Source organism: Zosterops lateralis (assembly GCF_965231275.1).
Source record: "Zosterops lateralis genome assembly, chromosome: 3".
Classification (NCBI taxonomy): domain Eukaryota; kingdom Metazoa; phylum Chordata; class Aves; order Passeriformes; family Zosteropidae; genus Zosterops; species Zosterops lateralis.
In genome coordinates this window covers 35,621,126-35,646,011 of record NC_139764.1, presented here as the reverse complement: position 1 = coordinate 35,646,011, position 24,886 = coordinate 35,621,126, and the positions used below count along the sequence as shown (strand labels likewise).

Here is a 24,886-nt window from a genome sequence, read left to right as displayed (position 1 = left end):
ATAACAACAAAAAAGAGAAGAAGTATTTGATTTTGAATCAAGATATGCCTGATCAGTAAACAGTTGATGAAAAATGATTGTTTATATTGCATACCTTCATAAGTTTGGAAACATCCCATATGCAGATCTTTCCTCGTTTTGTTGCAGCAGCTAGAAAATGAGGGCAACTTCCAGACCCAAAGCAGGTTATTCTGTCAGTGCCATCTGTGCAGGGAAATTGTGCCGGACTTGTAGCCAGTGTGACTGAAAGAGGTACATTCTGAGTGTGCTCACCCTTGACAAATGGGCAGTTGGGGGAATGTCTCTCATGTTCAGACCTTTCCAGATAAAAAAAACAAACACAGAGAATACTGATTTTTTACTACATACAGCATATACAAGCTAAGCCCTAGAAGCTGAAACAGAACTGTATTGCAGTCAAGCAAACAAGAGTTACCAACACAACTCTCCCTGCTGATTCTCAAGAGCAGACTGTATTAAAGACTGATTGCTCAGTGCATATTCACATTCAAATGGATCAATCCACACAATGCTCTTAATATAATTAGTCCATTAAAAAAAAAAAAAAATTATTCTATGGGCAGTAGACAATCATGTTCCCATGAAGAAAAGCTCAGATTAAATTATTGCACATTAAAACTCTAATGTTATGAGTAACTTTAGAAGCAATGTTCTGTTTTTAGTTCTATATCCACAATTAAAAAAATCAAAACTGGAAACAGTCCTGAATGTCACATTGACCAAGATGCATGGAAAAAACCTAATCTTGATATACAACTAAGGCAGAGACATGACAAAAGCAATTACACAGCTACAAAATGTCTTGAAAATCATAAGTGAAAGGAGTAGACAAAAACTATGAAGATAATATTACAAGGAAAAGTTTCCAACAAGTCAGGAATCAAATGTGTTCAAGGAAAGATTATAAATTACCAACTAATCAAGAAAAACAATTGCATTAAGAACCCTTTAATCAGTGTAAGGTCCCACATTTCTGTCACTTTGCACAATTTTAGATGATTCAGGAAACGAGTAATGGATACTGCAACTTCATATAAAATGCAAATATGCGCTACATGGCAGTTTTTGAACCTGAAAAGAGATGTAGCCCAGTCACAATCAAATAAAAGATTCAGTTTAGATCCCCACGAAGAAGTATTGGCTGACAACTCTCAAAGAGCAATTTGAAATGAAATAGCAAATCAGAATTAAGAAGTAAAATCAACTACATGTTTTTTTATTTTAGTATTATATAGAAATTTGATATAGTACATCCAATCTTTTTGTGATTTGTTCCATGGAATCATTTCGGAAACGCATTCTTGTCAATTACTTGTCCTAAACTTACCAGAAATACCATCAAAATACGTTCATTTTTGTCCTTTGAAGATTTCTAATCCCTTCAACACAAAATTGTGTACTTCACACACCATTAAACTTACCAAGGTTCATCTGTAGGCTCCCAGCACACCAAGCACACACTACAGGTAAAGCACATGGCTCTGTCATCTCCTGATGAAGCAGGCTATGAAAATAGGAAGAAACACTTGAAATTTATATAGCTATGTACTATAAAACACTTTTAAGTAGGTGATCAAGTTCTTTCCCCCTAGTGACATACTAAAGCATCACATCAAACCTATAAAAGGCCACAAATTATATACTACAAAGTGGCAGTATTTCACATTAAAGAAAAGGTTACACATTACCACAGATGAGATCCAGAACTAACATTCATGCAAGTCATTAGATGCAAACCACAGTCAGAGAACAGAAATGACTTTCTCATTTTTTGGCAAAAGTTCACAAGATTCAAAAAATTTAGAACTGCAGCAGAACACATGCTTGGATGAACATGGGTTAAAAAATATTCCTACCAATCTCTTAGGACATAAAGCATTCTCTACCACTCCTCTGCAAAGAACAGCTGTAACTAGCTGAAGTAACTGAGGAAAAACAATCAGAATTTCCATTCTCTTAAAATTTAGCATTTTCAAAACCTCATTTCAAGGCATGCCTAGGAATACGCAGATACAATTCCAACATACGAATTCCCTGCTTTTCTCCTTCTGTACAAGTTTAGGAAAGCATACAAAAACTTCATCCACCTATCATGTTTTGCAGCTGACAGAATAAAAGAGACAATACTGCTGTCAAATGATAGGCACTGCGCACCCATCATTATCCAAATCCACTTCATAAATATTTTTTTTAAAGCAGGAATAATTTCAAGGAACGAAAAATGGAAATAAGCAAAAGTAGTGGAATAAACCATTGAGGTTGTATTTATTCACTAAGCTTAACAGTTTAATGTGATCTAGGACCTCTGTTTGATCCAATAAAGTTCTACTAGGAAAGTATGGTGAGAGAACTCCAGTGCCAAGCTTCCGGCTTTCTGGTTTACTCGCAACACAAAAAGGATTATTTACTCAACAATCTAACAAGGAGAAAGACAGATTCTACATAACAACCAACTTCTTAACTTATGGTTAACTCAGATCAATTTGATACTTCAGAAAGTTTTAAATGCTTAAGTTCAGAACAGTATTCTCTGTGATCTGTACAAAAAAACCAAAAAACCAAAAAAACAAAAAACAAAAAACCACCCAAACGAAAAACAAACAAACAAACAAACAAACAAAACCCAACAACAAACCACAAAACCCCCCCCACCAAAACAAATAAACAAACGAACAAAAAAAAACACCAAAACAAAAACCCACAAAAAACAAACACCAAAACAAAAAAAGCAGGAAACTCATGGGACCAAAACCCCTTGAAACTTTAAAAAAAAAGAGCTGAATGACAAAGTTTTTTATGGTTTATGCATAACTGAAGAAATCCATTAAATAAAGAAAAAAACCCTCTACTTAAAAACATCACCACCTCTTTTCCCATGCCCTCCCACCTGGGGAACCAAATACTAAGAACAAGTAAATCTCTTACCTGGTGATAGAATCCAGCTTGAGCCATAGGATCTGGCTGTGCCCACCGATAACCCACATGAGGCCATGAAGTGAATGTCTCCCGTCTGTTAGCTTCACTATACATCAAAGACCTGGAAAGGTGAAAAACTCTACATTATCCAAAATTGCCACTTAAAATTAAAAACGCAAACTATTTTTAAGACTTTCACTGCTTTAGTAACCATTAAAAATAGCACAAATAATTACCTATAACTTACACATAAAATTATAATTAACTGTTACAGGAAAGTTACAAACTTCCCTCACTCAGGCGCTTAAAGTACATCCCCAGTAGAAAACAAAAAGTCACACAACAACCTGTGGACCTTAAAAGCAGAATTAATAAAACAAGTTTCCAGGTAGCCTATTCGATCTACCTGCAGAAAATCAGATACCCAAAGCTATTCTGCATCAAAGGTGGGCGGAGAATTTAGCCCAACAAAACTGCAAGAGAGTTGGACTTTTTTAACATGACAACTACTGTAAAAATGTGGGGTTCTTAGTTAAACAGATATGAATATGCATGTTTAAAAATACTCTAAAGTGATATTTTAGGCTTAACTGAATACATGGCACAACTCCCCCAGTCATCATCATTACATACTATAATACTTGTGAATTTTAAACTACTACATCCCAAAATATGAACCCCTCTGCAACTCAACAGTCAGAGAGCAAAGAAGTTCTTCTCTTTTCCACCTTCACTCAGTGCATGTCCCTCATCTGCAACAGTACATGAGAAATAAGTATCAGTTTTTCTTTTCCCTTGACAGAGTTTTATTCTCCCAAGAACTAGGGCTGTTAGATGGAAAGATGCCTTATTTCCTGTTTCTGCTTCTCAGTTTCAGAAGATTTTTGCTATCTTGTAAGAGAATGGAAATATTAAACATTTCCTGCCAAGGAAGTAATCTATTCTAGCAACACCCACATAAGAGCTATCTTAACGTGACATTATACCAGCTCAAGAGACAGATCTTGGGAGAGCTCTAATCAAAATACAATATGGTAAGGTACAGGTAGGCCTGAAGGCTTGGGGAGGGAAAGCCAAGACATGAAATCAAATTAATTAAATTATTTGAGATGTAAGAAATACACATGGAAAATAGTATTTGTACAGACACTTTTGAGAAAGAATAATTTATAAACTTAGAAGATTTACCAGCAATCTAACTAGTCTCAGTTTATGAAGGTTAAAATAATGGGTTACTTGCTTGTGTATACATTACCTCTTGGATCAGAAAGAGATGAACCAGCAATCTGAGGTAAAATGTTCTCTTACCCTAAACATGTAGCAGGTGACTAAAGAGTTTAGAACTAGCATATATATGGTCTGCAAAGGTAACTTCCTAAACTCCCAAACCGTAAAACATAAGCATGACTCTTTCTTGCAGATAGAAAATCAATTGACTTCGAATACAATGTAGCATGTATTTAAGGCTGCAACTGTTACTTTTCTAAAAGTATATGTTGAGATTAAGAGAAAAGTAAATTCAATTTGCATTAAAGTTGAAACTCAGTCTTGTGGTGTCAGTAAAGGCTTTGCTAAATTCAGCAATATGTATGGCACAGCGTACATTAAACAGTTAATTAGCTGTAGGTGTAAGAGCAACAAAGCACAGACTAGGACTAATTCTTTGGCAAGTAAGTTAAAGTCATCTAAGAGCTTATTACGATACAACTAAGGGGTCAAATTCATCACTTATTTTGTCTTAACATACCTGTCCACAGAGCGCCCAGGTCCCACGCCAAGCTCTGGCCGTGCGCTGGGTAAGAGGTAAGATAACCTATCCATCACAGAGGACGCTACAGGTAAGGCAGCAATATTTTGATTTATCTTCTTGAGTTCATTTACAATGGCACTGGCGACAGACTTCAAAACATGATGAGGAAGGTGGAAGGTAACCGTTGCCCACTAAGTAAGAAAAAAGTGTCTGCGTTTTAAAATTTTAACATCTAAACAACAAACATCACAGGAGCGTCAAAACCAAAACCAAACACATTTGATATCAAGAAACACAACAACAGACACACAAAAGCAACACAGAGAAAGTCAGTAACTTCAAATTTTAAGCTTAGTTGAGTTTATTAGTTGACTTCATCAGCAAGAAACTAATCTTGTTCATTCTCTTACCAAGTGAAACTGAGTATACACATAAAACTAAGGAACAGGTAATATATTCCACTATCTTCAAACACAATCCACCAGACTGAGTCACGGATTTTGTATGTTTCAATGGCAGACACACAAATTAAGACTTGGGAATCCATGGTAGACAGTACAAAGACAAATTCTTACCTTTGCAACTTTATGATTTGCTGCTGTTTCATGTGAGGTATTTTTTAAGCCATCCTTCAGTTGTGTGATGAACAAATCATATCCCTCTGTGCTAGAAACATCTACTTTTTCTATGCAAGCAGATAACAGCTGCTGAGCCTAAAATCCAGATGTGCAAAGTTAACATCCACATTGAATTACTACAAGTGGAATTATGCCTGTTTCATTACTCTCAAAGGAAATGTCCTTTGCCAGATCCTACTTTATCATGTATTATATCAGCATAATTCCCATAAAAGATCCAGTTCTGAGTATGATGTTCCAAATTTTACTTCACAGGCCAACCCACAGACAAACTTCAGCAATGGTAACAGCGATTACTACAAATTCCCACAAGAGCAATATTACCAAATGTTAAAAAAGTCAGTCATGTAAGTTAAAACTGAAGATCTATTAAAGAAAGCAATGAGGAGACATCTATTGCCCAGTGCTTTCTCTTCAATAGGATTCATTCAGTTTTAATGACAAAAAGTGACAGCAAGAACAAAAGTCTTGCCATTTTCTGAGTAGCTTTGTACCTTCAAAAAGGTAGATAATACTGAGAACAACAACACTGCAATAAAATTAAAGTTACTTAATGCTAATGTACAATGCTAATACAGTGAAGCTGAAAAATGAGGCAAAGAAATACCCAAGCTAGTTTAGAAGTTAGTTCTTAAAACTCAGAAATAATGCAGCTACAAAAGAATGTTATAAGCATCCATTTATAGACATTTTCTTCCAAGTCTCATCTGTTTCCAGCTTATCCCTCTGTCTGCTAACTTCATGCTGTCAGGTAAGATTTAAACGTATACTCTATGTACAAGCACAGAGTATTCTAAATCTGCTGTTAGGTGGGTTAACATCTGAAAAATATTACAGGAATTCTTTCAAGTTGCAAATACAGGGAAATATTTCCCAAGGACAATGAGCAGTTAGTCTTTTAAACAACCATAAACTGCTGAATGGATCAAAAGACCTTAGTTATGTCCTTGGGAAGTCCAGGGGAAGAAAGACTGAAATAAGGCAAACCAGCCCCCTGGCTAAGGTTGTATCAGAAGAATAACACATAGACTGTGGAAGTTCCTAAATTTCCGTGATCTGTGGTGAATTTAAAACAGCACTGCACTACCAGCAGATCAGACTACTTAAAAGACTACTTAAATTAAGTGCAAAAATTTGCAGAAAAGTTCGAGAGACAAAAAAAACACTAAACATCCTTCCTTGGATCAAAGTTCTTGAACTTTCTATGATGAAAGAGGTGAACAAATGCGTTTGTATGATATTTGCTTAATATTTACTAAATTTTTCTGAGGTCTGAATTACTACCTCTTTAAAATTAAATATAAGAACTTGAGACTGATAATGTTTTGTCTCCTTCCTCACTTATCTGGTGATGAAACTCCCAAAGCTATTCCTACTGAACTCCGCATTTCTTTCTCTACAGGAAGGATCTTTACAGAGAAGTGCTGTAAATAAGGGTCTGTAAATTCTTTAGAACCAAAGAATCTTTGTGCCAAAAAACTGACACAAACTTACAGGTTGTGTTGAACCACATGAGACTGCAAACCTGGCACAGCAGACCTTATGAAAGGAAATCCTGACCTCTGACACTTTCTTCACACTCAGCCACATATACCAAGATTCTTTAGTAACCCACAAAGGGTATTAATGTGATGCCAGTGTGCAGCAAGGGTGAGGAACCCAGACAGCTCTCTTCAGAGACCTCTATGAAATATTTTATTGCTGTTACTCCTATTCAAGTCACATAGGTAAAAACTTCACATATAACATACATTCTTGATTCATAGTAAGCACCTCTTATTCAATACTTCAGAAGCACATAAATAATTTACATCAATGCTGAGAATAAACAAATGCAACAAAATCCTAAGCATTACACTTTAAGCAGAAATGTCTACGTTAGTTTCTCTTAAAGCAATACTAACACTCAAACCACAAAGCACTGTGTTATAGCTGATCCAAACATAAAAGGGAAGCCAGGTTTACAGAGAAAACAGTCTTTTGTTAGGCCAGATGACCTTGCTAGAAAACTTAAGGTTTCAGCTCTAATTCTTCACATGACAAAACACCATATTACCTAATTTCATCTTTCCTTTCCTGAAAGCCTATAGCAACAACAAACCAGGGATGCCTAACAGGCCAGACCGACTTCTAGAAGTGCATATAAATTTCATACACAAGCACTGACAAAGATGGGGAAATGAGTCCTCATCTCTGGTCACTAAAAAGTTCTTTCATCTGAAATCATGTGTTCTTGAGGCATGCTCTTATTTGTTTGAGGTACACGCAGCTGTGAAAAGCCATGGCCCTATGACAGCTAATAACTAAGAAACTTTTCCATTACATGGTGTTAGTATCACCCTAGAAACTCAGAGTCAAATGTCTGGTTTCAGTATTTCTGAGTTATTTACATAGCTCTTTTTGCTCCCCCCCTCCACACCTTACCTCTGTAACTGGCAATTCAAGCTGAACCACGTCATCTTGTTTAGAAACAGGCGTTTGCAGAGCTGTGTCTAACAGGAGGATGCCATTGAGATCTTTCCTACATCCTACTGCATAATCGTCCACAAAGATCACTTTATCCACAGCAGAAATATACTGACATTTCACCCGTCCACCTGGTTTAGCTATAAAGAAAAGATAAAATTTAATTAAGATCTAATTAGAAAAATGCTTTTATAGAAAAGGCCTCTAATTTCTGTTTAGGAAAGTAATGTAACACTTTGGCAAAATCTTTACTTCTTGACATGATCAAAACCCAGCATTTTAGCAACCACAATTTGCACCAAGCTTTTATATTTCCTACATTAAAAAACAAATTACCAAAATCTATACATCCCATCAAGAACTACAACCATCTTATTCCTTCAGTGGAAACCATTAATTTCAGTCCTCCTCCTACCAGGAAGCCTCAACTAGTGTTTTCAAGCTTAATGTCTAGTTTACTCAATACTAGCTGACAGCGTAAGAACTAAATTGTACAAACCAGCATGAACACTAAGACAAAATTGCTAAATTACCATTAAGGCTTATTAACACCACTTCATCAAGCAAAACAATAGTTAAACTTCTCAAAATTAAGTAGAGCATGTAGCAGGTATCAATGTGGCATGTGCTCCTTGAGGCACTACAACAGTTCATTTCTGCTCAGTGCTGCACATGCAATGTCAGTAACAGCCCTGAGAAGTTTGGTGAAGGCAGGGGAAAACTGCCAGCAGATACATAAGGAAAGCCTGTGGCAATAGATATTATCCCCTACAATGTTTAATGCTACTCATCACTGTTTCGTGTCCAATGCTGGACGGACTGCAAAACTAAATGTAATCCCTGTAAAATGCTCCCTGCGTAGAAGGCAAATTGCCTTCTATCACAGACAGAGTAAGCTGCCACTCCAGAAGCAGATTGTGTGTATGTTATAAATATATGGACACATTCTCCAGTGGCAGCTGAAAATCCTACATTGTCCACATAGATGTCTTCCTGTTGCATAGGAACAGGAGTGTCATTAAATTTTGCATTAATCATGTCCTGTCCATGTTCTCCTCTTTCCTCAGACACTGAATACTGTTTTTATCATAAATAATTTAAAAAATCACCATTTTGGTAGCTAGCATACAGTAGAACACCCAGGTGAGGTGAGCTACATAATTCTGTCATCTTCACGCTTTGATAGAGTTATATAGAAATTAAAACTCCTGGAAATACACGGCACATGAATCTGACCACATTACATTTGTGGTATCCTCTCTTTGAAAATGCAAGGAAAGAACAATTGTCCGCTGCCCTCCTCACCAAGATTTTGGAAACAATGACTCATATTTCTCACAAAACAAAGAACACATGCCTTTGCCTGCATTAAGTACACTGCAATTGTAATCATTGATCCAGCAGTCAAAAACACTTCAAGAGTCCGAAATCACTTGATAGTTGTAAAGTCTTTGGTCCTTGCTCAGCATAAAAGGGTTCTCTGAATGGTAAATCAACTAATTTCAAACTGAGTTTTTGTCAATACACTGAAGCTCCTCACACAAGACCTTCTACAGCCAACACAGCTGCAGGCAAGGAAGTAAACCGTTCTACAAGAAAGTAAGTTTTGTCAAAAATTCAAATACAAGTTTTAAGATCTTTAAAAGCATAAGTTTCAGCAATGTACTGGAAACGATTATGTAAATAAATTGAACAGTATCTGATGCACTAAACTATAAACCTCAGTAGATTCTGATAGTGTCTGCAGACTATTCAGAGTGATCCAAAGGATGGATGACTACAGGACACTTTCTTTAACACATCACTTCTCTTCTCCTCCCTGCTTGCAGAGAAAATGGGAAAAGCAGCTCACCCTTTCTGGCAGGTGCCAACACCACAAACACTTTCTTTTGCACATTCCTTATCTCCTGTCAAGCACAGGAGTGCGCTCATGCCCCGTGCCTGGGAGTTCAGCAGTCTGCAGGAGCTCCAGTCATTGTGGCTTTCCAAGCTAAGATCATTCTTATTTTATCAATTCTGTAGTGATGTTAATGAAATCTCATGTCTAAAGCAAACAGCTGATATCCTCTGAGTAAATGGTGCAAATCTTTAGAAGCCAATGAAGATTACTAACGAGGCGGGTAACACAGTATTTCTGCTCCATTGCAAAATAAAATAAGAAATTATAACCACAGAAGAAGAAATGTATTGCCCACCAGCCGTGATTTTCCCTGTTCTGGCTAGTATTCTGGTTAGTTGTATTGAACAGCAAGACTGGCCAAAGTATCCCCAGAAAGTTATTTACAGTTGCTGTTTTTATTTTATTTGAAGCACATAAAAACAAAACAGGCTCCCTTAGCCAAAGTTGATGGAGCTTCAAGGAAATTATTTGACCAATATTTAATATTTTTCCTAAACCCGGAGAAACACATTCTGTAACTGACTAGTTTACACTGAAAAGTCTCGGAGTTGCAGAGAAGCTTTTTTTACAAATAGGAGTTTAATTCTAAAAGTTCACAAAACACATTTCATGATTATTTTAATACTAGTCATATGCTATAACACAGTCTACATATGGCTGACCATATAATAATAGACTGAGAACCAGAAAACCAAAGAATATAGAAGTCACCACTACAGATGTAGTAACCTAGAAGTTAATGCCTAGAAAAGTTAAATCATCCTAAAGCATTGTCAGAAGCGTCCTTTCCAACTCAGGATCAATATTCTTCAATGTGCTAAAGGACTCTGCCAATATCCTTCGAAAAACACACTGGTGCCCCTCTAACATTATGTCCTGCTTGTCCAGCCTAAGTTTACTGGCAATAGTGACCCGTGTCACAAACTACAGCTAAAAAGTTTCACGTAAAACCATTAAATTACTTAAGCTACTTCATTAAAACTCAACTGTTACTCTCATTTTAGCCCAAATTGCTTTAGCTGTAATTTATTTTGGGTAGTAGGAGAAAAAGCAGTCAAATAAAGTTTCTAATGATTTTGCTTTTCAGTCCTGGCACAAGTGAATCATAGCTTCTCCCAGTATCTCCAGCCTATCTGCCTAGGATTAAAAACAAAACAATTCACAAAGAAGTCATTAAACCTTTTGTCAGTTCCTACAAGGAAACCTGGCAGGCTGCTAGCATGCTGGAAGTGCATATCCAATATCATATTACACTCTGGTATGTCATCTATCACAACATTAGAATTAGCAACCTAAAAACTTCAAATCAAACAAACATCAGATTGCAGAAATTAAGAACCCGAGAAAAGGAACATTTCACCTCCACCTTCTTTGTTTCAAACAATAGAGAACAGAGACCAGCAATTTCCTGTGATTGAAATCTGACCTATGAGAGTATTATAGAAAACAAACTTGTTTGGAGAATTCATAAGTCTAAGCAGCATCTGTCATGCCCCCTTGCCTGGGGGCATTAAGATTAACCAAACCAATTAGAGAATCAGCCTTACATTTCAAGAAGTGGAACAATGAAAAAGTTTGTCTCCATTCTCTCTGCTAAAGACAGATTTAGCCTCAAAGCTACAGAGCTTAAGAGAAGTGGTTGTCATCTGCATATGCTTAGCCACCATCATGAAGAGACATAGATTAATGCCGGCAATAACACCTTTATCTTTTGTGATATTGAGAAAAGTTAATTCACCTAGAAAACTGCTAGCCAGGAATGGTACTAAAACATATCAAAGTCAGTAATTCTCTTGACGAGAAGCTCCCAATACAGAGCAAAAAAAGCCCCTCCAATATTTTCTATATTACAGTAAACCAACACTTACCTGCAGCTATAAAGTGAGTGGTAAACACATGCATCATAGCACTAATTCCATAATGCTAAGACTCAAGCCCAAGCAAATATCTAAAGGAACATTCATAACTTTCATCTATGAATGTCACTAGGTCCTTAAATTAAGAATTAAAGTAATATTTTTGGAGAAACAGAAATCCCATCAGCCCAGTAGAACAAATACATCATGTGCATCAATACCAGTTTCTGCATTTTCAATTTAAATATCCAAACAATATCTCAGCACTCATTTCAAAATACTGCAAGTATGGGAAAAACAAATGTAGTTTCAAAAAATCAAAAGCCCTATCTATTCCATTAATTTTGTACCATAAGATCTGAGCATCAAGTTACTTAAAGAGAATCCAAAACTCAAGAAAAGGCCAGGGTAGTGAACAGCAAAACTATCCTTTCCATTTGAAACAAAACCACTTCCTGCTAGAACCTCACTCAGCTACTTCTCACACATTTTTCACATGTACCTGGGATTAAAAAAACCCTTACCTATCAGTTGTCCTCATTTGTTACAAGGCAAGTGCCTTTCTTATTATTACCACTTCATGCAATCATAAAACCTACTGAAAGTTAGCAAGTATAACACCTAATTACATGCTAGCTAAGCAACACATCTGCCAAGGCAAGCACAGCAGAACTCTTGCAGTTTGAGGAAGTTCTGCAATACAAAAAAAACAAAACAAAAAAACCCACCGCAAAATAAATAAATAAATAAATAAATAAATCCTCCCTTAAAGTTCAACTTGCTGTCTGAATTTGCTATATTTGCAGGAATCTATTTTGAACTAGTACTACAGAAAAGCCTATCTATGGATGAGCTGCAGTGAGTTCACACAAAAGGGATAAAGAGCAAATCACTGCAAGTCTGGTCTAAAAATAAAGTTGTCTCCAAATTATTTCACACCAGTGGCTCCCAAATGAAACAAAGACATGGTGGTTGTGAACAGTTGGGAACACCATAACAAGAAGATGCCTAACGCCTGGCCAATCAGGCCATGACTGCTCATAATTACTGAATTTATCAGTTTCTCCCTTGCTCCTCCTCTTCTCTTCCTCATGTACATCCCCTGTGGATACTTGAGCAGTGTAGTTTTATCTTCCAGATCCAGGTCCAGGTCCAGGCCCAGTCCCTTATTTGCACTAAACATTATCCACCAAAGCAGTCTGCTGTCATAACAAAGACACTCCATGAGCCCCTCCTTTCCCCAAAACAGAAATATTCTCAAACTTCAGGAAGGATAGAAAGGAAGCTATCAGATGAACACAAGTTCAAGTTCCTATTTTAGACATATTATGTAAATGGCTTAAACCAGGTATAAAAAAGCAACATTTTCTCTTTTAAATTTCACTATATACACGCATATCTTCATCTGCTAAATCAGCTGGAAGAGCTGTCCAAAATGATTTAATAAAGAAAAAACACACTAGAGCTGAAGCAGCAAAGAAAAGTAAAATGTTCCTCAAACAGCAAGAATGCTGAAGGAGATAAATACCCAGATTTGCATCACAAAGTGCCTTCAAACTCACTTATTTGCAAAATCTGGATTTAGTTAATAAAAACCAAGACACATGATCTAAAGTTTATCTTTTCCTTTAGCAACAAGCAGGACAGCATTGCTTCAGTATCAGTTTCATTATATGATAGCTGGTTTTAATAATCTTTATTAATAGGAAGATGTGTTATCTGGGCTAAAGCACTGGAGACTGCCACTTGAATATTAACTAGATGTGTCTGCTCAAGGAACTACTAAGAGAAGCTAACACTAACACTTAAAAGGTTTCAGAACATAAACAAAACCCCTCTGAGATAAGACAGCTCACATCTCACTCGCTCTGCAGGCATGGAGTCCTCTCCCACGGTACAGACTCAAAATGAGAGTGAATCAGCAGGAGAATGCTGCTGAGCTCCCTGTGCCTGTGCTCCTCGTGTGGTTTCAGATCTCCCTGTATCTGACATCACTGGCATCACTTGTATGTACAGAACACAACCGCTCACAGAGCTTTACACCGTTATCCCAAGAACAAATTAGGAAAGATTTCACAAGGTACTCTAGAATCCCTTCTCCAAGCCCCAGTAAAGTGTGAGAATGTAATTCTTCTGCAATTCTGCAAACACCTCACAAAGGGCACATTCTTCTTCGAAATTTTTCTTAAAGTGAAAAACGATGGAAAAATTTCAGGAAAGTTTTCTTTCAAAGAGTGAAGACAGACAGATTACACAGCTTCCACCCACAACCAGACACAGGCAAGGAACACTTCACAGCTCAGTAACAGGAAGTTCCCGTTCTTCAAGTGCTAGTCCCATCACAGCATTTCACAACAAAGAAACTTTGCCAGATGAAATTTTACTACCAGTTCCTCTTTTGGTCCCTAAAGTGGCATCTGAGTTCACCCATTATGTATCCTGCAGTCTCTGCAACAGGAGAAAACATCTCCACATTTGGCACTTTTTGAACTCCCAAGACTGGCAGGAAATGGTTTAGCTTCTCACCCTTCCAAGCTCCAATATTGGAAGGAGATTCCAAGACATCATGCTGGGAGAAGCACCAAGTTCTCAAAAGCAGATGGGTGGGTTATAAGGCAAGTGAAAAACTGGCTACACTGTCCTGTGCAAAGTTAGTCCTTAAGGATACAACACCTAGCTGGCAGCCAGTTAGGAGTGGCATTCAACAAAGCCTGATCTGTAGCTCACTACCTTCATCAAGGGCTTGGATGGAGGGACATGCTGCACCTTTATTTAGACTGTGGAAGACACCAATAGGAGATGACTGAGGGCAACAGATGCATTAAATGGCAGGGCTGCCTTTACCAGGACCTCAGACAGAGGAATGGCTTGACAAATCTCATGATGTTCAGTGAAGACAAATGCAAGGTCTTACACCCCACTGGGATACACCTCATACATAGAGAAGCTGGGGACCAACTGTCTGGGTTGCAAGCCAACAGAAAGAGCTTGGCATTCTGATGGACAGGCTGAACAAGGGACAGCAATGCATCCTCTGCAACAAACTGTTACCATACAGGGGACCATGGGAGAAGGTCAGTCTCCTCTAATTAGCAATAAGCCCACATCCAGAATAATCAGTTCCATCTTTGCTCCTCCATCTGAGACATCAGCACTTACGTGACAGCCTCACGAAGGGGGTACTAAGAATTTAGAGGGCTGGAGTATACAACACATGGGGAAAGACTAAGATAACTGGGCTTGTCTAGTCTGCAGAAAAAAAGGTTTAGGAGAAAAACTAACAGCAGTCTTCCACTACTACAGCAGGAGCTCAAAAGCTGTTTCAGACTGCTGAGCTACCACCTTTCTCTTTTGGATATTACTTTAAGGAAAAGTACTGACCAGAGAAGCAGCATAGTGGATCAGAGGAAAATGTTCATAACCTCACATTTTACCCAAGACAGCGGTCTAAACCAAGTGGTTAGTGAAAAATTTAAGAAAGGTAATCTACACAATGGTTCTTCCCTGTAACACTCTCAGCCCCAGCCAATTTGTGCTTAGGGACCTTCTGCCCCAAAAGGGATTTTGATTATTATAATGACCTTTGACAGGTTTTTCCTCTATCACTTTGTCCAACACTGTTGTAATTCCACAAACATACAGCATCCACAATGCCCTGTAGCCAGGAGCTCCATATTTTACTATTTCTCACAGTTGCTTCTTTTGATGCCCTCAGCTCCTGTACTTGAATAATCAACTCCCAATTTTCTTTTTTCACATGCTCTCACTCTCTTTACTCCCCATTCTAAATCATCCCCATCATCTTTGTCAGACTGAATACTGTTTCACATACATAAACCATTCCACACCTTAAGTTCCTAGTTCTGTTACACTCTTCTTGAGATGCAAATATGGCACATACAGACATTGGAAAAGGACATATCATCAGAGAAGTTCTTGACAACTTCTCTGGCATTTGCTTATACGGTAACAACTGAGCATTCAGCTGGTATTTCATATTCCTAGCAAAACTCCAAGATCTCATTCTGGCATTATGAGTTAGTTCAGACCTCAGTACAGCAGGCTACAACACCACTAAATTCTTATGAGTATTTCAAGTTTATTAAATGCATTCTGATATTCTTCTAATAACTACTTCTACACAGGAAAGTAGAACAGACTAGATTCATGCCCATTTAAGTTATATCTAAAAATGAAACTTTCCTTTAGGATGCCTTTTCAAATTCTTCAGCGAAGGTGGCAGAACTAAAATGCATTATACATTTTAAACATTTATTTGCAGCATAAGAATATTTGAACATGGTGATCACCCAAGTTAAACCTGAGTTCTGTCACTACATTCAGAAAAACTACCTTAAGCCTGGCCTTGCCAGGCGCCTTCTGGAAGTATTGGGAAGCCAGTTCCTTAACAGATTCAGAATAAGGACTTTTCCTTTCTCATTATGGCATGAGGAGGGAATCTGAGATTATTTATTGAAAAATGCTGGTCTTGTGACTTCTGACTCACAAAAGAAACAGGAAAAATCCACTACTAAAAAAAGTTTAACAAGCAGTGTATCATCTACATCACAACACAAACCTAGGATCCTGCAGAAGACAGGTCAACTAAGCCTACCTGACTATTTCTTCACATTAACCACACTGCCTTCTTATTCTCCAATTAAACACAAATATTTCCAGTCTTCAGTGCCATCTTCCCAGCTTCTTACTTTACTAATCCTTTCCCCACTGTCATTCAGGCACTCCATCATAGTTCTCAGTGCCACCCTTCACCCTCCCAGCTCTTCCTTTCAATATGGAGTTTTTCACAAATCTCTGTTGCCCAGTAAAGAAGAGTTTACCAAGTGTTCTCCTATAGCTGCCAAACGCAGCGATGAGATCCTGAGTGCATCATGCTCAGGCAGATCAGGGAAGTGCAGTGGATCAAACAGCTTTCCCTCCCCAGACTGTTCAGGGGACTGAAGAACTGCTGACAGACTGGATGCTCTGTGAGCCTTCATGAACCAGCACTTGTGATTGGATATGTTTTCACTAATGCTACTAATTTTCAAGACAACTTGAAATTCCCTCTTAAGCTGCACATTTAAAAGCTGTCAATACTCACTGAATGGCCCTAACAAATAGCTCAAGAAAATTTTAAACATGATAGTGTTTATATTGATTTGACAGGTAAGTTATTATTTCTATAATTCTACACTTTTAAACTTATGCACAATGTTTGCTGACTATCATCCTTATCTGGGGAGTGCTCTTACCCCAACATGCACAGGAATCTTCAAAATAAATGTTGTGCAGACTTCCTGTCTTCCTTTTCACTAGATCCTTAACAAATCTTGATACTCTTCCCAAAGACAAGGCAGCAAAGGACTTGCAAGTGTTAGCATTCATCTGTATCTCACAAATGAAAGAATTCAGGCCTTATAGCTGTTATTGCTTGAAACTTCTGCTCAGGGACAAGCTCTCATCTGGTGACTGCAAGCAGTCAGTGCAATTAAGAGAGCACTAACTATTTAAAGGACAGCTGTCTAACAGCAGAAAGCAATACTGTGGCATCACTTAAGAACCATCAGGAAAGTGAACTGACCCGTGTATACATTATTATTTACAAATTTTTAAAAAATTGTGAAAAGTTACCAATCCCACTGGAACAGACAACATGCAACAAGCTCTCACAACATGACCTGGGACAGTCTGATAAACTCAAACGTTGTCCATGGGTCCCCATGATTGCAAGCCTCTCATCTCCATCTTCAAGGCGGCCCAAGAAACATTTTTGAAATATGTCATACTGTTCAGGGCAAATTAAAGAATGCTTGTAAAAGCAAGGATGGAGAGCTTTGTTTCCAAGTAACAAAGTAACTTGGAAAGAAAACCTGAAATAATAGAATCAACATCATACCAAAAAAAGTCAGGCCTAATCATTATTAAAACAGAATTAAGGTGAATCATCATCTATGACAGATTTTTCTTATTGTCTGTCTTATAAAACTTCAGATGTTCTATTTCACTTAAGTTATGGATACCAGTGCAACAGCAACCACAAAAACATAGTTATAAACAATGTAACTAAAGACTGAGAAAGTGGTTCTACTGGGCCAGCCAACATTAGGGTGGGCTGCCAGAAAGGACCAACTACAGGGTAAGAGTACATGCTACATCCAAACCACTCATCACCAGGACGTTCAGAATAGCCAGAGATCAGGCTTTGAATGATCACTAGGCTGGGCAATCAGTAAAAGCCTTCTCCATGTTCTCATTACTTCAAGTCCAGCAGAGATACACCTGCTTTCTTCCGTTTATCAATAGGCATATTAAAAGCTGTCTTTACCAAAGCTGGGTAATAATCAGCACTGAAGTGAAAGTCAGTTTTTCCCTGAGAAACCTTCATATCGATGAGAAATGTCTTAACTACCTGTAAGACAATTAGGGCAGGAAGTCAAAGTTCAAATCCCTGACACAAATCTCAGCACAATGTTTCCTCTTCAGGTCACTAAGAAGCATTTCAGGATTCATCTTCCTGCAGAAGACCTTTTTCAAAGTCCATATGCAGAGATCCAGGAAATTTCTGATTATCTGACATAAAAGCATTCTGCAACCTGTAACAATATGGCACTGCTGTTGCAGTGACAGCCATGAATCCATCAGTCCAGATATGAGTGATCTGTCAATAAAATGAAAAAATGTTGTGTGATCATGCCTGGCAATATAACACATGCCTGCATTGCTGCCTGTTGTAACTTCCAAATCCCTGCATGAAACATGGACATGCAAACATCCCTTCAAAACTATGTGATAAGATAAAAATCTCTAATTTTACTCTATTGTAGCTTCTGCAGAAGATAATCCAGATGTGCTTCAACAGAGCCTGGAAGTATCAATTAACAGCCTGGCAAGATGCTTGGTAAGAAAGAAGGGATTCCTGGCATACTCTGATTAAGCCAGCAGACAAATGGAGCTCACAGCAGTCTAGAGCCTTTGCCAGTTTTAAACACTGAACTCAAACCTAACAGTTCTCCTATCTTGTTTTCTCAAATGCTTAAGCCACCTCATGAATGATCTTAAGATCACATAAATAAATGAAATGATGTCTTTAAAAAGTATTTCACCCAGATTAGCAGTCACTCAAGAATGCTCAAATGCAGGATGGGCTGTAACAATCAGATTTGACAATATTCCCTATGTGATGAGAAATTCTATGTTAAGAGCAAGGGGCATTATTATTATTATTATTATTATTATTATTATTATTATTATTATTATTATTATCTTTGTTTCATAATGGAACAAAAGAACACAAGAAACAAAAAGATGGAAGAAACTTGCCCAGATCTTGAGGGATGAAGAACTTGAGCAGTATTACCAGTGAACTTCAAACAGTTCAAACTGTTGATGGTGTCTTCAAATAAATCAAGTGTAGAATTGGATGACAGAGTATCCCAACAGTTTCTTCCTAAAGGTTATTGTAAGCGTAAATTCCCTCTATATACTAAACTTCCAAGTTACATGAAAGAATCTTTTCCTGTTGTTTTGCCTTCTGCATCACATGGAAAAGAATCAGAAAGAAATAGAGCTGGGTATCTCTTGAGAAATTTCCAAGGCACCATAATTTAAAGTTAGACAGCTGAAGAAAAACAAGACTTCCCAAAAGAGAACTCTGACAGGTAATGGAGTTGAACTTGCTGGCACAGGTGAACCTCCTGGGCTGGGATCTATTTACTTCTAAATTCCTCTGATGGAGGAACAGCCCTTGAGGGCCTCTGATGATAATGCAGAAGCTCTGTTTCCCCTGCAGGAACTGGTATATATGTACCATGAACGGATCCTTCCCTGTACAGATTCATAAGTCTATTTTTTGATTCCTGTTAGGGCCTCTAGAGTAATTTAGAAGGCCTCAGCTACAAAACACTGTGTATTTTAGCAAACAAGGCTCTGGAGTTACTGCTACATCAAATTAATCTACAAATACCTACTGGAACTTTCAAGATGGTCACTGTCCATCTGATGGTACATTTTAAATTCTTATTTGAATCCTGCCCAAGCTTCCCTGGGAGTTATAGAGAACTCTCCCAGTTCAGGCAGTTTTCTTACTTTATTTGTAAATAGAAGGGAGTGATAAATCAAACACCTTTATGAACCTAAGAGAGTCACTCAAGACTAATCTGGAAGTTTGTTTAGATTCTTCAGGGTTTTTTTGTCTTGCTGGTTTGGTTTGCTTCTTTTGAGGCTGAGGAAAAGGCTCATCTTTAGTGCTGTATTTGAAGATTGCTCATTTATGCTTTTTTGGCTACCAGTGTTCAACTTGAAACTGAAACCACAGAAATATTTAAATGTCTAAGAGGGAAAACAAAGTACTTGATAGACTTGCGTGACAGATTCAAAACCAGTCCTGACTAACCACTACAAGTGAATAAACAAACGCAGAACATCCAGAAATCACAAGAATTTTCCTTGCACTCCTAGTCTGGTTCTCCGAATGCTCAGTGTGCATGCAACAGTCTTGACAGAATAAAAGGGACAACCTTGTGACCAGGTAAGACAAAGCTTAATGTCAGTGTTACCTGATTTCCCCTCTACTTTTATGCACTACCATGCTCTGGGCTGTTGGAAATGATCACCTGGCCCTCCTGAACAGCCTTACAGGGCTCATACTGGAAACAGATTAAAGATGATTACACACTTTCAAGAGACAGAGCTACTGAAGATTCAACATGGTATAACAATCCACACTGAATTCCTACAGACTGGGCTCAGAAGAACAATCCCTGGATCACCACATGGATTAGATCAATGAAGTTCACATGAGGAACCAAAGCACACAGACCACATCCCAATGTCTGGACCTGATCTATAACTGAACTGTCTTCTGGCTGTGAATCTTCTGCCTCGCTCTTTTACACACCAAAGAGCAATCTGCATTTCTATTCTAATGAAGGCAGCCTCCACTGCTTTACCACATTCAGCATTCCACAGGTTCAATCTTTTCACAGAGAATGAGCTCAAAGCTTAATATATATTTCCGCAGTGAACTGTGACTGCAAATACAAAACACACTGAGGCTTGGTGGTGTTTCTTTTCCTCCCTATCCTTGACAGGAGAATCTTTTCCTCACTCTGCTTTCTAGAAAGAGGTCTGCAGGCTTTGTTTTTCTTTGGGTAACAAGCAACAGCGTTTCTGTCCAACACAGATCTTTTGGCAAGGCAGAAGACCTGCAGCCTCAATTACCAAGGAACACAAGCAGTCTCCCAGGAGAAGCAGTTTTAATTCCTAGAGACTCTATTTTTAGTTATAGTACCAGAAGTCCCTGAAGCAACAATATCCTTTGACCTGTCATTTATGGCAGGGGAGGGAGCAGGGACAGAGCTGGCCTACAGGTCTGCCTGTCCAGCTACTACTATCCTACATTAAAAGAGCTCACACTGTACAGGGCAGGCAGACATCAGAGAGCAGCTAAACTCCCTTCTCCTTCTCTTCCCAAAGACGGGAGGAAACAGAGAGAGAACCAGAGTGAACAGGATTGCTAATAGCTGAACAGACACCAACCGCTGAGATGAACCAGATTTCTGACAGCCATGCCAGCCTGAATCTATAAGAAAATTCACCTAAAGTTTCTTCAGACTAAGCTAAGGTTATAATTTTTTTTCCACAGTAATATAATCATCAGCTCTACTGCACAGAAAAAAATCTGGGTGGATTGCAAGCAATTCTGTTGTTTTATGTGAGGAGGAGTAGAACTCATCTTTTACAGGCACGCTGTCACGGAGAAGACTGACACTAAAGGAAGTATACATGATTGAATGTACGTAACAGGAGCAAAGCAATATGTTTCTTTCAAATAGTTACTATTTAGGGGAGAATTGCCATTAGCATTTTGAATACTGAGTCAAATCCTTTGCAAGGATTCTATCACAGCAAAAGTGTAGAATCACTTCCATTTACAGTTCACTTCCTTTTCTGTATCTGAGAATTAAACATCTCCTACACAGACAGCCAATTACAAATTAAGTCCTCGATTTATGCCCTCTCCATCCACAACTGAAAAACAATTTTAAAATTCCTGCAATAGCTTGAAGAAAAGAAACAAAGTTATTAATAAAAAAAGCACTTTAGGAGACAGCATGGAAGGGAATTATAGAAGCAGAGTGATCTGAATCCTGCACAATGCAGGAAACATCACACAAGAGCCTCATTCTCCATGAGAGCACTGAAAACAAAAGCAGCTGGCACCTTCTTAATAATCCCACAAAACTTTTTTTTTTCTCAATTACTCCAAATGCTTAACCTTTACATACAACGTACCAACTTTGAGTTATGAAAGGAAATCAGCAATTTTTGTCCTGTTCTCTTCAGTTTGACATTGCAACGCAGTTAGTGGTTTTCAAGGTGAAAGTGTACATATTGCCCAGGCTATGGCATTCCCATGTGGTTCTTGGCACTACTGTAGCACGTTCAGGCAGCAAACAACCTTCCACCAGCACCACTCAGCAAAGCAACATCCCATCAGCAACACACGACTGTAAGGAGAACCTGAACACGGAGGAACACAACCGGAATCTTTCTATCCCAAGGGCTGGGCTCACAAGGAGACACCACCCACCGCCAATATTCTCACAGTGACACAGTTTAAAAGCCATTCATGAACAAAAGCTGTTAATGACAGACGGAGCTTTTTCTACAGAGCTATTAACAGAACTCTACGGAGTTTATTAACAGTGCAAAAACACTAACGGTCAACAAAAAAAGTTGTTCCATAGTTATGGAGATGCTACAGCCCAAGCCCCCACCGAGCCAGTACAGATCGTGCCTGCTGAACACAACAGCAGGGACATGGTTACTACACCAGAGACAGCCAGGACACTCAACAGCCTAAAGAGATATCCAAACACGCACAAAAAACATACCACCAAACAACTCCATAAAGGATTCCAATCTTAAATCGTTTTAAGCCATAGGACAAGTGACACTTTCAAGCAGCAAGCCTTCTTAAAAACCAGAATAAGGCTAAATAAATAAACTATTAGAGTATCACATATCAATAAGAACTAGAACTATGCTTGTCCTGCCTAACATGCTGCTTCTAATCTTTGCAAGGTTCGGTGTTACATGATCCACAACAACACCTGCAAAAGCAGAATTAAAGAATACAACCCTATACATCACAGCCCTCCATCCCCATTTAATTTAATCTTTACAGAAGTAAAACGCTGGGCGCCGTCTACACGAGTATCTCTGCCCCAAAGGGCAGGAACACAGAACCACAGGCTCTGGTTGGAAAACACCTCCGGTATTCACCGAGCCCAGCCCACGACCAAACACCACCGTGTCAACCGGACCACGGTACTAGTGCCGCGTCCAGCCTCTCCTCAAACACCCCCGGGACGGCGGCCCCACCAGGAAAAGCAGCCGGGGTGACAATAGGCCGGAGGGGTCCCTCCCGCGGCCCGGCCGCTCCCCGCTCACCGCCGAGCCCCGAGGCCTGCAGCGTGGCCCCCGACGTGCCGTCGATGACTTTGATGGCGCCGCGCGCGGTCACGGCCAGGATGGCGTTGAGCGCCGGGTGGTAGCACAGGCTGCAGAGCCCGTCGGCGTCGCAGCGCAGGCAGCCGTCCCGCAGCAGCAGCCACTCGCAGGAGCCCGGCCCGGGGCCCGGCCCCGCCGCCGCCGCCGCCGCCGCCGCCGAGGAGCAGGAGGCCGCCGCAGCCATCTTCGCGGCCGCCGCCGCCGCCGCCCTCAGGACAAGAGGCCCGCGGTGAGGCGCTCACTGACGGTCCCTGGAGCCGCCGCCACCAGTCACCATCCGGGTCCGGGAGAGGGGAAAGGGAGAGCGCCCGCGTGAGCGGGAAGTGACACAGCCGCGCCGGATGCGGAACCGACGGGGGGGGACACAGGGGGGCGCTCCGCGAGGGGCGGGGCGGGGCTGCGCCTGCGCAACACACACCGCGCCCACACAGCGCTCCCGCCGCGGGCCCGGGCCCGGCCCCGTCCCTGTCCCCGCCCTGGCCGCTGCCGTGTCGTTACCGATTGGGACAAAACTCGGGTCGAAAGCGGGCGAGCCCGTTGCCCCGGCCTCCGTGCCCGTGTGTGGTTCTGACCCCGAGTGTGCGGGGGAGCCCCGGTGCCCGGCCCCAGCGCCGGTGCCGGCCAAGCCTCAGCTCCTCTGCCCCAGGGGAGGCCCTGGGAAAGGCCCTTGCACCCACCACAGCGTCCTGCTCTGAAGCACTGCTTCCAAAATGACCTGAGTTTAATAAAACGTTTTGTATTTTGTTGGGGTTTTCCCCTTTCGCCCACTCAAACGCCAATTCGGTTCGTATAGCTCAGCCTACCTGCACACTTTATCTGCCACGGGCTTTATTTGAGCTAAGTAACATGTTAAATATCTCACAAAGCTTTTAGGCTACTGATGGTCTTAAAGCTAATCTTCAAATACAAAGTTTTCTACAAAATATTTTTATTAGCAGGACTCAAATTAGCACAGGCTGCTAATTTTTAAAGAAATAGAGTGTGTGAAGAAAAAACAAGGAAACCAAAGGGAAGCCCCATGGGTATGTGTGCCACCCAGGCTGATCAAAACTGTCCTGAGAGCAAAAGGAGCAGCTTTTAAACTGCTGTAGTGCTTCACACAAAACATTAAGCACCAGTAAGGATAATGAGAAAATTACAGCACATCTCTAACTGTATGTTGTCTCAACAATTGATTTCATCAACTTTGCAAGTAAGTTTAATTTTTCTGATGAACAGCAGAGTATGTCTGATGGGTTGAAGAGGAAACAAGATGTACATGTCTACTGCTCTCTAGAGATCACTCAAAACTGATGTCTCACCAAGGTGTGATACCCATGTCACCACCCTAAAATGAGGTGTTGCATCTCAGAAAAGCAATTTTTTTTGCTAGATGGACGTGTTCTAAGTATCTAGTTTTGACAGAGTGAAGTAGTATGTTGATTATGACAAAAACTTATTTATAGCCTCAAAGCCATTGGCGCTATGTATGAGCATCAATATATTGGTGGCATGCACAGGAACATGGACGTGTCTTAATTAATCAGTATTAATTATTCAGTATTAAGTCAGTAAATATAAATGAGCTTCATACATTCTGTAAACAAGTTTAATTCAAAATTTTTATAAAATACATCTTGTATTTACACACATACCTCATCTAAAAATATGAGTTTGTTGAATGCAAAGTTATTACAAACTATCAGAATCATATGAGAGCTGTTTGTATGTTTCTTGCACAACATATGCAAAAAGTGACCCTAGAGATACTAAGATTAAAAGGTGCAAATCTGCAATTGGGTACAAAATATGTACTATGTTAAGTGCATATCTACATTGCATA

The 24,886-nt window shown here is 39.5% G+C and overlaps 1 protein-coding gene across 1 annotated transcript in view; it reads right to left on the bottom strand.

Annotated features, from left to right (window-relative positions):
* Window positions 1-23,248, bottom strand: part of BIRC6 (baculoviral IAP repeat containing 6) — a gene marked incomplete at its 5' end in the record, with an annotated part of 172,856 nt that extends 149,608 nt beyond the window's left edge. Inside the window, 7 exons of the mRNA XM_083856975.1 lie at window positions 95-317; window positions 1,443-1,525; window positions 2,947-3,058; window positions 4,685-4,878; window positions 5,263-5,400; window positions 7,750-7,931; window positions 23,005-23,248. Coding sequence (XP_083713101.1) covers window positions 95-317; window positions 1,443-1,525; window positions 2,947-3,058; window positions 4,685-4,878; window positions 5,263-5,400; window positions 7,750-7,931; window positions 23,005-23,248 — 1,176 coding nt within the window. The remainder of the gene's footprint in view (window positions 1-94; window positions 318-1,442; window positions 1,526-2,946; window positions 3,059-4,684; window positions 4,879-5,262; window positions 5,401-7,749; window positions 7,932-23,004) is intronic.
* Window positions 23,249-24,886: the final 1,638 nt, after the last annotated feature.